A 15937-nucleotide genomic window follows, 5' to 3' on the forward strand; every position below is an offset into this window, starting at 1 on the left:
TTCAAAAGTGGCGTATCAACAAAGCACGGGAACTTTGCGTCCGTAAACAGGAATTACGTCATGACGTTACAAAGACAAAAACAACGTAATAGGTCCGGTGTTGTTTTATCATCTGCAGTGAAACGTTATGTTTTTCCGTAAAATGACGTTTTTTGAATCGAGAAATATGTTATAAGGAACAAAGAGAAACTATCAAGATATCTGATTTTTATTCCGTTTTACGTAAAACATTATTATTACTACACAAATCTACTGTACAGTAGTAGTTATAAGTCATTTACGGCACGAGGTGTAAGATGGAGTTCTCCAGCACCGGTGAAATCACCAGAAATCCCAGTCTGGTATGCAAGAATGATTTACCTCCCATTAAACGAGGGGTATATGTTTGTAAGTCAGAATACACTTTTCATGACTATATGAATTTATTTAAAAACTGAACATCGCCAACTAGTGGAGAAAACCTTTGTTTACAAGTCACAACATTTGTTTTAAAAATGAAATTCTATTTTCCCTTTTGAGCTCACATTTGTTTATTAGTGTAAATTTCTTATATAATCTACTAGTATGTTGATAGCGCTAGTGCTGTTGCGCTCTGTCTATACTGAATGATATACGAAATATGGCTGATATGGCTGGTGAATATGGGATAAACATCATAGTACATTTCGTGTGTTACTTTTTGTATTAGAAAAAAAACAACACACGAAACATTGCAACCTGGACCAAAGATTCACTGCTCGTTGTTATGATCAGACGTCTAGCGTCAATTAACATTTATCTTCAAAAGGCGTCTAATGGAAAAAGATTGATGGAACTTCATCATACTTGGCCTTTGGTATATAACACTCAATTTCGCGCAAATCTGTCCGCTTGGTTGCATACCAGAGCTAAAACGAGAAAAGGTCTCAAATGACTCCTTGAACCGTTCTAGAGATGTTCATCAGAACTGACCAGAAGCAACTTATTACGGACCTTCCTAAATTTTGTTCAAATGGATGTCCTTTACATATAGCGTAATTAATACAACTGGTATTTCTCATAAACCGCATTATGGACTATTCGCACAAATATTCTGGAGAATGAAAGCATTACACGTCCCTCCTCTAGTCTTGTGACCTGACAATTGCAGGATAATAATACTGCTCTCAGTAATGGAAACAAACATCTAATTTCTTCAGTTTTTTTTTCAAAATGGTTGAATTTGACTAAACAACTACATAGACAAAACTTTTGTCTGCCCAATAAGGCAGATCTACGGATCGCAGTGTCACGGGGACGATCCCCGGGCCTCAAAGGCAACTGTTCTCCTTAAAGACTGATAGGAGACATTGTGTCTGAAACCATTCGTTCTCCAACTCTCATTCATGTGAGGAAGTTGGCAGTTACTTGCAGAGAACGGGTAAGTACCATAACAGAATCTAGAAAAACTTGTTATGTTAACTGCCCGCCGTTACAAACTGAAATGCTGTTAAAAACTGTGCTAAACCCAAAGCAAAGAAATAAAACGACTTCTTCTTATGAAAAATTTAAAAGCTGTCCACCGAAATTGGTCAGAAGCAGCCGTGCCGTGAATGAACCTTTCTCAAGTGTATTCAGATGATTTTAGATTTATACACTTGAGTGGAATCACAACTGATAAAATTTTAGAGGATGGATGACTCTCCTTGGAAGGACCGTTTGCTCCGGTTTGTTGAAAAAAGGAATCAATTACAAGTATTATAATTGATGAAATTTTGCAAATGTTTTATATCAACAGTTTAAAGAAATATTCTTTTACATACATAATATCAATGAAATGACTTGTAGAGCCACTGTCTATTGAGGCAGTCTGACATTCTGAGTATGATGATTGGTTCTGGACAAGTTTTGCAAACGTCCATCAAAATGGTTACAAAATTACAATATATAAGCACTGTTGATCCTTAATTGAGAGAGAGAGAGAGAGAGAGAGAGAGAGAGAGAGAGAGAGAGATGAATGCATTGTACCAAGTTTAGTAAAAAAAATATAAAATACAAGAAGAGGCTCATTAGAAGAAGTTTAAATGTTCTTTTCAACGTTTAGATCTTCCAATCCATTTCTTATTCAGTTTGATAGATCTATAAAGTACATGTAGTTAGTAAGTCATTAAAAGAAAATAAATGACAAGTTAGTTAACAGAAGATGAACGACGGACGCCAGGTAATCAACTTGTGCTAAAAGATCAGATTGAACTTCTGATGAACAAGTTAAAAAGCTTACAAGTTTGATCAGAAGCCTTCTTTTATCAACATTTCTAAAGTTTACACCACAGACACTTGGGGTTCGGACCCCCATCCACCCCGCTCTCCGCCGCCCCTGGTTAAGTTTTGCCAATATTTTTTAGTATTTTACCATGTATTGAGCATAGGCGACGATCATAAAACGCATTTTGTAACATTTCAGCGTGATTTTAAAAAAAAATGTATATATAAAACGCCGACGATTTCTAACATTTTTGGATATCATTTGATAATTTTTTGACATGCATTTGACCTAAATAATTCTTTACATAGAAAAAATATACGTGTATATGGCGGCATGAACATTATTTGAAAAATACAATATTTTTAATGAAAAATGCATTGAGTTAGAGCTAGCAGTATAACTCTTTTGAACTTCTTACGAACTGCTTTATTCATATTCACGTAGGTTTATCTCAGTCATCTTTGCAAGGAAATTTTTCAGGTTTTTTTTCGGATATCATTTGATATTTCCTTGGCCTGCATTTGACCTATATCATTCAATTACATAGAAAAATATATATGGCGGCATAAGCATTATTTGAAAAATACAATATTTTTAAAGAAAAATCTCTTGCGTTATACCAGTACCCAAATAAGCGATATTTCATGATTCGTCTGTCGTTAATAAAAGCTTTGATTAAGAAGTTCCTTTGCAAGTATGTCACGCACCGAAGCACACTAACAATAAACTCGGTTTGAATGTGGCCGTTCTTGAGAGGTAGTCATCACCTGTAATATTATTTTGATGTTCGTTAATGAGATGTAATAATTATCCATAATGTTACTTTAAAAGCTATTTGTTAATGGCTTTTGCATGTATTATTCATTGTGTTATTGAAACCCATGTTGTGACGGTTTGCCTTGTATGAAATGTATCTTGTTGTTTGGTATATTTACAGTGGTTGGCCCGTAATGAGAATCGGCAATATCAGTACAATAACGTATTCTCGTATGCTATTTCGTCATCCTTCTGCTGTAACATAGAAGTGTTTTCATAACAACCGGAGAATGTCGAAATTGCTTATGAAGAATATTTAATCGCATGAAAATGCCGATTGTCCTTACGGGTACAATACGTTAAGGCGCGCCGCCTGCTAAGTGTGTCAACGTTCGGATGGTTGCTTTTTGGTGTGTGGGTCGCTCTGATTGTGTTTGCTATACTCAATACATTCAGGTATTCTGTTGTTTGTTTTTTAATTTGACACATTTGTTCAGGTCATATCTTCAAGGTCAATGTCACTCAGCTTATTATTACATACTCGTTTCTATTCCCCGTTAAGTTACACTGGTACCGGAAACGTCAATATTTTCCTATACACTGACGCCTGAATTTCATATCGGGTGCGTGACGTAATTCAGTGTGTGTTGTTGCACTTTTTTTCTATTTAGTTCCGTATTGTCAATCCTATTCAGGCTATTTAACATATTTATGATATTAACATAATATTTATACGTGCAGATGCGTATGTAATAAAAAGGTTATTATTTTAGCACTCGTTCTTCAGCGGAAGAATATTGCGCTCATAAAGTCGCGCAATATTTCCACTGAAGAACTCGTGCATATTTCCCGATACAAAGCTAATAACCTATAATTACTTGTCTGGTTTTCTTTAATTTTGCTATCACAATGATAAAATATAAGATATTGGAACCCTTCTCAATTTACATTGTTCAACTAATTGTGTCTATATTTCCCCATTTCTACATGTATTCTTCCTCCAGGGGCTAAACATGCACGCATCTCACAATAGAACCATTTCTGCGTCCAAACAGCTTTATGAAATTTTCTTAACTAATACAAGCATGAACTACGTGAACGTATTAACAGACAAAATGCTGCATCGTTCAACAACTTGGAGTTATGATATTTCTTGTGTCAACTATTTCTTATTCTAGTTCTCTATGCGTTTCTGGTTAATCATTGGTGACAGATAGAAAATAGAACATTTCAATTTCCTTTTTCTATTTCAATGCTTAACAGTCTCAACTTGAATAGTTTTTTCGCCATAAAAACCATCGTTAGGGAGGCGTTTTGTTTTCTGTGGCAGCATATCGCTAAGATCTTTGTTCTTTGTCTCTTCAAGAAATGCACACATGGCCGACGATAACACACATACAATGCCGGATATCAAGTATAGAAGACCTGGTCTATCGACACTCTGAAAAAGAGAGACAACTTCACAGGGTACAATAATCTAAGGTCAATGTTCTTATGCACTCTTATGTATGTTTTGATAAAGATATTATAGACTACAAGCCAACACATACATGTGTATGTTCTAAAGAAAAGTAAATAGCGAAGTGCTACCTTTTCTGACAAGATAATTCGTATTCTGATATTATCATCATCATCATCATTATTATTATTATTTTGTTAAATGGTGATGGTCAACTAATTTTTACACTTTGAAAGTTAGGGATTATACATATTTCACGTATTCATCAAACTGCGCAATGGTGCACTAGATAGCGATACATTTTCGAATAATTTACTGCACTCAACCTGTTATAAAGCTTATTTAAACACTGGCGTATTGGCTGTATACCCATTTACATATTTTGATGTCATATTTTGCCCAACATATTTGTTGATTTTGGTTTCACGGTGCACCAACACAGTACTGGTTACTAGTATTTGGCGCAAAAACAGGGCTAAACTTTTGGTTCCATATCTCATTTCTATCGAAAAAAAAGTTATGTAATCAAAACTTTTATACCTGCTGGAATCACAGAGATAGAGCACAATCAAGTGTTGAGACATATTAGACGCCTCTTACGATCATATAAGGGTAAGACAGTGGTTACAATTCCTTTCGAACACAGAATACACATGATAAACAGTATACAGATGACATTGGGTTTAAGCAATTTTTCTGATACTTATTTGCTTCAATGGTGGCTTCGACGTGCTTTAAAGTGCTAAAGATAATCATTATTTGATATCAGAATGTATACCAGAGTAATAATTTGTGGAGCAACCATCGATCCGACCCTTGAAATAGAACTGACAAATCCTCCTCCAATCATTCTGAAAGTATATAGAAACATATACTGCAAACCAAGATATCCGGTAATGCTTTATGTACTACTTGTATATCCCGTTAGACATAGACATTAGTATTAACATGTGTTACGCGAAACCATCATATTGTACGGTAAATACATGTCCTTCATGGAGGGACTATTTTAACTATTTCTGTTCTCGGTTTAAAGATGTTTTTGAATGGTATACAATTAATACCAGGCATTGAACTAAAGATAAAAATCATATTGTGTTCCTAAAAGTTGTTTCAACAAGTAATTTCACTTTATAGTTGTCATGGCAACAAATATATCTGTTTAATTATATAACGCATTTGAAAAACATTTTAGAAATTTCAATTACATTTAGATAAAATCAAAATATATGATCTTACTTTTTTGTACATAAGGATATAGTTACCTTACAACTGTCGGGAATGATTCATTGGACCAAAGAGTGTTTATTTCCCAAGCTGCACTTACACATAACTTAGCCGCAAGCGCTAAACTATTCAACATACTACCAGAGATTGAAAAGTCTGAAAGAAAGACAATACAAAAGAGGAACAAAATAACAATGTTAACTTTTAATTTGTCGAAAAAATATTTTAATCTACGTATATTAGTTTGTTATTTTACAAAAACAATAGCTTTACGATTTCGAAGACAGACCCTTTATCTTATCAGAAATACTGGTGAACTTTAAAAAGACAAAATAGGAACAGTGAAGAACACTAACTTATGTACTGAAATACTCCTACAACTACCGCAAATATTCCTCCAAGAAGGTAAAACCCCACACAAGTCCACTTTCTACCTCCACTGCAAAAATAATAAAATGGTGCTTAAACAATTTCAGATTTGAATGGATAGGTATTTAGAACGCCATGGTTTACCAGGCGCATAACTAATAAAAAAACTAGGGATCGAACGAAAACAAAACAAACAATAATTATTCTTAAAATGGCAATGTCATTCAAACGCCTTTCATTAAATTTCGTATTAACATATTTATAGTTCCAAGTAATCATGGTATTTAATTCTATTTTCTCTTTGAAATTTAACCGATTAAACAGTTGCACTAATGTAGATATTATAAAATAATAACAACGTCATGATAAAACTAAAATCATTGTCTAATCATTTGTCAAAAACATATTTCACTGTGACGCAACAATTGTCATTTAGAACTACATGAATAACAAATTGTCTCCTATTTTTCATTTTTTAAACATTTATATTTTTATTGGTTACCACGTGTTGAAGATGACGACCAAAATGTTTCCTGGAACGTCGACGATGCTAACAAGGAACATGTTTAGGTACAGACTACCAGAGAGCTCTTGCACTCCAAACGCTATGCCGTAATAACTGTACGCGGAAAACAACCTGCAATATGAATTTCATGTTACCTGCCTATCGTCAGTAAGCCAAATCACAAAGATGTACCTGAGCAAAAACATTTCACTTATTAAAAACCTCATTTGTATAAGACAATGACTGAAAGAAGTCGTAATACAAATAGTTTTGAGTGGCAAAGTTTTATGTTTTATATTTAAATTGTTTGTTTGTTTTTTGGGTTAACGCCGTTTTCAACAGTATTTCAGTTATGTAACGGCAATGTATTTTACCATCCCTATCAATAGAAAGTTTGGTCTTACCAAATCAAAGAAAACAATATTGTAGTTTTCCTAATTTTGCTCGTTCTGAACAAATCCAGCACAGTGTACACTTGCAATGCCTTTGTTTCTTTTGCAGCTAGTTGTTCTTTCTCTATCACCGCCTTCAATTTATCAAGGTCTGGTGGTGGTTTGCCGTTTATTTTGGCGACATATTTAATAGAATTTTCGGCTTCCTCTACACGACCATGTGACACGAGCCATCTGAAACTTTCTGGAAGGAAGCTGAAAGGAAACAAGATGATACTTCTTAGTTTCATACTGATTCCACTTCGGTACATTTTGCAATCTTAAGTATGTCATCTGGAAGATACGACATGCTTTTGGCACAAAAACTTTTATTATAAATATATTTTGCAAGTTTGTATCACTATAACTTTTATAAAAACTATCTATTCGTATTTTTTATCTATGTTAAGCAATATTATGTGAATGTAAGTCACATGTTAGTTTTAGAAATTGTTTGCTTAGTTTTAAATATCTTACAAAACATATCTTAAAAAGTTTTTATTCTTAATGAAGTGGTAGGACAGTAGACTGGCTTTAATAAGTGCTCTTTTGCAGTTTTCCTTATGTACAATATGTAACAATTGGATGACAATGTTCAAATATACGAACGTGACTGACTAAAAAAATACGGATCCAAAAAGATAAAGCGGGGTGGGGAAGGCGGGGGAGGGAATGGGTTATGTATCTAGCATTGAATTATAAAAAAAATGAACTTACAACCAGCCAAGAAGACCGGGCAGAGTCACTGCAGCTACGACGACATGTATATATCTCCAGTCTGGTACTCTCCAACAAAACACAGCCATCATCGATGCCCAAAATGCCCAGCTAGGTACCAGGAACAAATATACACGCCATTTATTTCGGATGAATTCAAATGTTAATGATGATGCCATGAACCCGGTGCATCCAAATCCAATTACGAATCTCATTGCTGCAAACATTTCCCAGTTAACAGAAAATACCGAAATGAGGTTGAAAACGCCAAGAAGTGCCAAATTAAAGAAAAATGTTGGTTTTCTGCCGATGCCGTCGGAGATATGACCCCACACTAGACCACCAACTAGCAGTCCTGTCATCTGGATAGTTGTTATTGACTGAGATATCCACTTGTTATCACAAACAAGCGTCCACTGTATTAGAAAACAAACATATACATATAAATGTTAGGGTCATGAAAAGTACCTCTGGCACTTTCAATATGAATTTGCCTACGCCTCTATTGGATGTACGGACGTACTGAATATACAATTTACTGACTAAAGGTTAGGATTACGTTTAACATAGGTTGAATACTGTACATTCAATGCATGCGTACACTCAATGCGGGAGAATTAATGCCGATCCAGTGTAAAATATAACATAAAAGATAAATATTTTAGAGCAAAACAAGTACTTTTGGACAACAGAATCATTTATTTATTAAGATATATATTTCCATCTGCCTTTTGTGAAAGCTAATCATCTTACATGCACTTGTGTATACATAGTGAGAAGTTAAGGCAATGAAGGTGAAGATGGTCTAAAAATCTGTACGGTAAAGTTATATGTAATATTTGAATGATTTTGCTCCTAACATATATATAAAGTTTTATAATTGTTATGATTATGATAAAAATATGATGCCGTATTCGTATACTACTGTTACCTCTTAATTTGAGTTTGCTCTAAACTTGTCTATCTCTATGTATGCATAGAATTTTACACAAACATGGATCTAATGCTATGCTAGTGATGATATAAAGCATTTAAGTTTAATTTCAACAGACTGGAGAAAGTTCACTTTTGTGGTACAAAGTATTAACTAAAAACAGTATGAATTGCCAATTGTTCTATACTGATTTGCATTTTTAAAGCAATATCCAAACAGTGTTACATAGGATTAATGACGAGTGAGTTCACTTATTTCCCAACATTAGGCAGAATTCATACTTAACTGGCAGAGGTCCTTTGACCAACGGTATCTTGGAAACAACCGAAAATGTTTGTTTTATAAAAGTAATTGCAATCCTGCTTACTTTTTTACATTGCATACAATTTAATTTTACGGAAAATGCAGTTTTGAAAATCACTTAGTTTTATTAGGTACATATTATAATTCATGCGCTTTGGAAAAGAAACGAGAAAGAATATACTTTTAAAGTTAAACTATCTTTTTAAACTCATTAATACTTTAGGTAAATGTGAATCTAAATTTCCATGTTTACTTTTAAACTAGAAAAAGAAGAAAAGAAAAAATAACAGCAAACTCGATTTGATTGGGTCTTTTCATTAAATGTAATGAAATGTGTAACACCCCTCAATAAATTAGTTGCATAATATGTTATAAATCATCTACAAACGAAAATACTTTACCTGACTCACTGCTGTACTCATGCCATCACTAAACGAAATGGCGTCACACGTGCTTCCGTTGACATCACAAACTTTTGGTTCTGACGTATTTCCACCGATAACACAACTCCAGTCTGGGATAGTAGCTGTAAACGCCATTGTAAGCATGCTCCATGTCAAAGTCACTAATACAATAGACGTGTATGCAAACGATAAAACTTGGAAACGTCCAAAATCCCCGGTCTCTTTAATGATTTGTCCAAGATTGAGCGAATCGTCACTTTTCCTGTCAACTGGAGTATCTCCAACACTTAGAGAGCTACTGTCTTTTTCGTTGAATGAATTCTTATAATACGATTGGTCCAGGTCTGCATTTTCATTGACATTAGCAGTCATTTTGCCATTAGCTGTTTCGTCCATCTTAAGACCTGTAGAACTGACCAGAATAGTAAAGATTTAAATACATTACATAAATTAGAATAAATTGTACAAAACTATCACAAACAACCTTCAAAACACATAACTTAATAAAAAAAAAAAGTTGTTTAATTTGGAATTATATAGCAGAGGGCGCAGGGCAAAATATATTATAACTCAAAACATGACGTCATGAATATGTATTCTAATATGCTTGCCTCTGTTAAAACACTCTTACACTAGAATGACGTCTTATAATCGAAATAATTAATAGCAAATCCGTGTTTTAACACTCTTTTGCTATACATTATTTCTTAAATTTGCTATACATTATTTCTTAAATAACAAACATATCATGCAACATGAAACGAAAACACGTCTTGTCTGGAAGGTAATATATTTTGAGCATTTCAAATATAGGTATCAAAAGATTTTTCAAGAAGAAAAATTTAACAACTAATATAAATCGGGAAAGAATTAAATTAAATTAAAAAAAGCATTTCGAGTAGATATATCTAATTAAACTTTTGCTATAAATTAAATGATTTTAATTAGAATTTACCTGAATATATTCACTTCTCGCTCACATGGTTAAAGCCTTGATTAACTTATATATATTTACATGATTGTATTGTTTTATAGAACGTAAACAAACGGCTATCATTTGGTGTTGTGAGAACTTGTGACCCGGTCGTGATATCTTGAGATTAAAATGATTGCCCTAATTATCGTAGAGATAACGGAATAACCCGACCATTACCGGAAGTTTCCAAACAGTGTACCGGACAATATTGACGGTCACAGTCAGTTTATTTTGCATAACCATGATGTACAGATCTGAGACCTTAGGGACAATTCTTATCGTCTTCCCAGCTGAGACTGAATAAAAAATACAGTTCAGTTCGAAAAGGTATTTCAAATCGAATATACTTTTTTTTTCGACGAGTTTTATGACAGCTTTATGACAACATTGTCTTTTAGATTAGAATAAATTCCGCAAACGTAAATAAGATATTACATGCACAAAAATAATTTTCAGGACATAAATCAATCTGAAAACATTCTATAAAATACAAAATAAGTAAAACAATATATGAAACAATAGTAAAATACTGAACATCTAATACAACCCTATTCAACCTGTAACAACTGATACATATTAGACCTTCCTGATTCAACCCGTTATTACTGAATACAAACTAAATTTGCATCTTGGAATGTCGTAAAACAACAAAAGCACATTACTTATCAAATCAATTGTTATTTGTTGATCCTAAACTTCAAAGTAACGATGTTATTATTTCCATTAAGTAAAATTTTCCGGATTATATAATTGGGCCGTTACTTTAGTGACAAGTTATAATTTTGCATAGTAGTTTAAAAACCTGGAAAATCACTGTTTTTCTTATGTTCATGCAGAAAGTAGAAACAAGTATATTGTAATACAGTTATCTAAGTGAAATCAAATTCTACCATATTTCACAAATAAATGTTATAAGTGTTGTCATGGCAACAGAAATTCTAAAGTACCCATACATCATGAAAATATAGAGGTGTAGATAAAATGCCCGTGATGAAACCGGAAAAAAAACACAGTTAAGTGTTCCCAAATATTCAAAGGCATGATCTTTAGTAAGTGATACGCAGAATTTGTTGCATTAATGGCTTGAAAAATACAAGCCATACATGGCGGCGTCATACTGTTTCAAGACGTTTCAAAAAGCCTTTGGTGGCTTACTTAAAATCATTGTAACTTTTGACATAGTGAAGATAAGTATTTCAAATTTTCAGATTTGAAAAGTAAATGAATGTTCTTCCTGAGTATTGTATTATCTCAATTTTGAGTTTTTTCGGCGACGCCGTCTAAATTCGTTTTCGTTACCTATGCCACGTGACTTCAGTTTGCAAATCAAACTACTTGATAACGCATTATAGATAATTTATCAAAATGGAAGATTTATGCAACACTCTGCCTGATTGGACGAGAGTGTCAATTTCTTTCACTCTGTTGATTGTGCTACGCTGAGTGAAATGTAGACAAAGCGTTTATCCTAAACGACGCTGTTCACAGTTTTAAAGCTAACTTTGGCTCAGTATATTTAGCAAGAATATTGATATATCTCGAAATGATAAGTAAGTTTAATAAATATGACAAAAACCTGTTCAAATACCAACATATATCAAATTAAAGAAAAAGCTGAATACGGTCTGCGTATCACGTGAATAAGGGTGTGATAAGAGTCTTTTATGTAGAGAAGTGCTTTTTAAAAGATTTTCCTTGTTACAATTGTCGTCTGTATATGAAAAGGTTTCTTGCTTTTGTGACTTATTCAGATTGCATATTAAAATCAGTACTTGTTTGCTTTGATATATTTGTTATAGGGGCCTCCGTGGCCGAGTGGTTAAGGTCGCTGACTTCAAATCACTTGCCCCTCATCGATGTGGGTTCGAGCCTCACTCGGGGCGTTGAATTCTTCATGTGAGGAAGCCATCCAGCTGGCTTACGGAAGGTCGGTGGTTCTACCCAGGTGCCCGCTCGTGATGAAATAATGCACGAAGGGGCACCTGGGGTCTCCCTCCACCATCAAAGCTGGAAAGTCGCCATATGACCTAAAATGTGTCGGTGCGACGTTAAACCCAACCAAAAAAAAAAAAAATATTTGTTATAAATTGTTTAACTGATTTATTATATATGAATATTTTTCTTTAGTATGGTATGCAAATATTGAACTCAGTTGAAATCTGTTTTATTATATATATTCTATATAATGACTGAATCTCATTACACTGAAACGAAGGTACGCTGCATACAGTTTATCTATGTGATATGACTACGGTCAAACTTTGCTTATGATACAGCAATATTGAAATAATTACAATGACCTTCACTTTTTTATAGGTGTGACGTCATTGTCCAAAGATTCATGAATAGCGGATATGCTATTTGTTAAAGCGGGGTCAGTTGGCCTATTTTAGAAATAAATAAAAATAATAAATAAAAAAATCCTTTAATTGATTTTTTCTCATGTATTCTAATCAAACTTGATTTGTAGCATCTTTATTAGGCCCGCAGCCAACTTTGTTCAGCTGGGACATTTGACCCCTTTTAGGGACTGCTAGAGCTAAAACTAGAAATGCCTTTATACAGCGTCTCATGAACAGCTTGGTGGATCTTTGCCATACTTGGTCTGGAGCATCATTATAAGGTCCTCTTCCAAATTTATTTATATAGGAACTTGGGCCCTATAAGGGACCACTATAGCTAAAAGTAGATATGCCTTTCTTCGCATTAACCACTAAAATGTAATGGATTTTTGTCAAACTCGATGTGTAACAATATCGTAAGGTCTCCTGCTATTTTGTTACAAAAGGGGATAGGGACCAATTTAGCTAAAATTATAAACACGTTTAATGACCTTAACCTCTTCATGCATCTTCATCAAACTACTGCTGTAATTATTCGTCTAAGGATAAACGAAACAAAATTGCAACCTACGAAACCTTTGCGAAAAATTAAAAGAGAACCATTTAAATTGTTAAAGTGCGGTGTTTAGTTTTGCAATTTGAAAAATGTTAGATGAAAGATGAATGTTAGATGAAAAATTCATGAACTTCTTTCCTTATTACAATTCGCCGACTATCATTTTTAAAGATATTTCTTGTTGTCTCTCATACAGGTTTTCTCATGGAACGGCCCAATTTTATTTTTAACGGGAGAGGAAGAGCACATTTTAGGGGCGGGGAGGGAGGATGGTCAATACGCTTATTTACTAATACTGAACTTAGTAAGCAATAAAATATGTTTAAACTAATAAAATCTGTAAAAATATCATCTGGAAGCATAGAACGCGTCCAAGCAGCATAACAGCAGACTCGGTTTGATTGAAAAAAGTCACTTCTTGCAATTTGTGTGGCTTCTAACGATTTTTTCTAATATTTCAAACGTTTCTCAAAGTACATTTCTGACATTTGACCTACTTCCATACACATATATATTGCATACGCCATAAGGAAATTTATATGAAATAAATCTTAGACATCATCCACGACCACACCCCAGTTAAAACATACCTCAAACAGCACATAAAGACATCTGTTTCTTTTTGTTGTTGTTGTTGTTGTTGTTGTTTTAAAAACCTTAAGTTTCGTTTGACAGCAAAAACAAACCGTGACATGTTCAATAACTCAATTGTTAAAAGATAGAAGAAAAATAAACCTTAAGTATCTGCAGCTTTGTGTTCACTGAATATAAGTCCGCATGTATAAAGATACACCACTACACTTTCGAATCTTTATTATGGAGAGAGTATCTCTGACATTGGAATACAATGAAAGAAGTGAACTAGTAAAGTACGTGTATGTTCATTTAATTCATCCCTTCAAAAGTATCTTTGGATGAGTTACCACTTCCCTACACCAATCATTCGCCTTGAAATATTTTTTTCATTTTACGGGGCAAGATCGCAGAAGTTCTTTGACCAATTTTTTTTTTTAATGCAGTTTCAGACTACTCCAGATAACATTCTCTTGGTTGAGGTATTAAAGTATAAACAAAGTTATGTGATTATAAAATTAGATTTCGCTGTAATTTGGCCATGTTATTAAACTAAATTGTTCTAAATATGTTTTGCAAAAAATGTTGTCATTTGAAAGATGTTGGACGTAGAGGATATTACGTGAGTGTCTTTTATTTGCATTTATTAAACTCGTTGAATAAAATGATAAAATGCGAGTCTCTGCCGAGCATTTTAGCAATTTTATTCAATGAGTTTAATAAATTCATTGTGGAAAGAGAAAAAATGTTATATTCTTTTTATCACATGCAAGCATCATTTCCTGCTGAAACATCAAAATTTCTTCTTTCTTTGCCTATTATAGACCAAGTAAATTCGACCAACGTCTTCTATAAATAAACGAGGTCAACGTCAAAGCTTTATAACACTCGCTTTATTGCACTCTCACAACGTCAAACATGTGATAAAAAAAGTTATGAAATATGAATATACGTATGTAGTAAAATAAAAATACATTCAAAACACTGAAGGCAAAGGCTTCCGATATTGATATTGGGATAACCGAAATATCAAAATATACTAAAAATGTTACAATGAATAGTTTTGTCATACTATTCATATCTTTGTGTAATAGGATAATTGAACAAAGCAAAAAAGATAATAAACATAAAATAATACGATACGGAGCAATTGTGATAACTTTAAAAACAACATTTATGGATAATAATAAATAAGCAATAATTTCACTTGAAATTTAATTCATTAAGATGATATCAAAGCTTTGAGAAGTCTGACGCTGAAACAGTATGTAATGGTACTATTATTTAGAACGTGTGCACTTACCTTTAGTCTATCCAAGCGATGAAATGGCTGAAGCTCCAGGCTGAGATTGACTTATATCTTCATAAATATAAGGCAATACTCTGTCAACATAAATAGACACACTGATTAGCCTATTAATTGCCCTACTTGTCTTATATAAAAATCCATCTTAATACGAAGTTAACCATTTGATAAACACAACATAACACGGTTGGCCCTCACAACCAGAACGTTATTAAATATAGCAGGTACTTCTAAATAAACTCTCAAACTGATAATGTAATAATTGTTTCACATTTACCTTTTCAAATTTTGAAAAGAAACACATTTGAAGAACTGCACATATAGATGTGTAATCAGATGAATTATAAACTTATTGTTTATTGCTTCAATTCAAAACTTTTTTTCAAGAAAACTGCTACATTCCTGGCATTTAAAGTCAGCGAGTAGCATTGTCAACTTTATGTATGTTTTCAACTTGTGACGTCTATTGCTCCTGATTAAACAACATTAACGCCAAGTTCGGGGATTTGGTTTAATAAAAGTAATTAATTTTGCCATTGGAACGGAGCGTGCACCACTTATCGCATGTTTGGTTTTATCTTGTATTTAATGAAATAAAAAAAGTAAATACCATTTCGATTTTTAAGAAAAACGGTTATATAATGCTTTGATATTTGAGCAGAACAACATGATTGTCCTAAAATTGACAGTATTCTCAAATATCCACTCAATCATTATCTAGTCAGATCTTTCTACATTAATTAATATCTTGCAATATAGGCCGGTTATATTACTAGACAAAATGTCCGAACCTCAAACTAATTACAACATGAAGTTTTATTGCTGATTTATAATCTTTAGTTCAGTATACAATAC

At 33.3% G+C, this 15937-nt stretch overlaps 1 protein-coding gene across 2 annotated transcripts; it reads right to left on the reverse strand.

Moving 5' to 3' along the window:
• Positions 1-1913: 1913 nt before the first annotated feature.
• LOC123551610 (solute carrier family 22 member 21-like) lies at positions 1914-15198 on the reverse strand. 2 transcript variants are annotated; one of them, XM_053541094.1, is made up of 9 exons: positions 15080-15198; positions 9327-9741; positions 7689-8104; positions 6945-7187; positions 6538-6672; positions 6023-6105; positions 5705-5822; positions 5218-5290; positions 1914-4421 (listed from the first exon to the last, which is right to left on the reverse strand). In XM_053541094.1, the coding sequence occupies exons 2-9, from the start codon at positions 9723-9725 to the stop codon at positions 4230-4232; spliced, it is 1659 nt and encodes a 552-aa protein (XP_053397069.1). In that variant the 5' UTR covers positions 9726-9741; positions 15080-15198; the 3' UTR covers positions 1914-4229. The 2 variants fall into 2 exon arrangements, with proteins under 2 accessions (XP_053397069.1, XP_053397068.1); XM_053541093.1 differs by lacking the exon at positions 15080-15198 and adding an exon at positions 10285-10413.
• Between the last annotated feature and the right edge of the window lie 739 nt (positions 15199-15937).

This window comes from Mercenaria mercenaria, chromosome 4, assembly GCF_021730395.1.
Source record: "Mercenaria mercenaria strain notata chromosome 4, MADL_Memer_1, whole genome shotgun sequence".
In the NCBI taxonomy this organism is placed as follows: Eukaryota; Metazoa; Mollusca; class Bivalvia; order Venerida; family Veneridae; genus Mercenaria; species Mercenaria mercenaria.

Excerpts from the sequence above, each read along its gene's own strand:
- LOC123551610 (XM_053541094.1), bottom strand. The coding sequence starts at position 9,725 with ATGGACGAAACAGCTAATGGCAAAATGACTGCTAATGTCAATGAAAAT. Across the intron at positions 5,823-6,022 it reads AGGAGTATTTCAGTACATAA|ACTTTTCAATCTCTGGTAGT; the intron begins GTTAGTGTTCTT and ends TCTTTCTTTCAG. Across the intron at positions 5,291-5,704 it reads TCATTCCCGACAGTTGTAAG|AATGATTGGAGGAGGATTTG; the intron begins GTAACTATATCC and ends ATATACTTTCAG.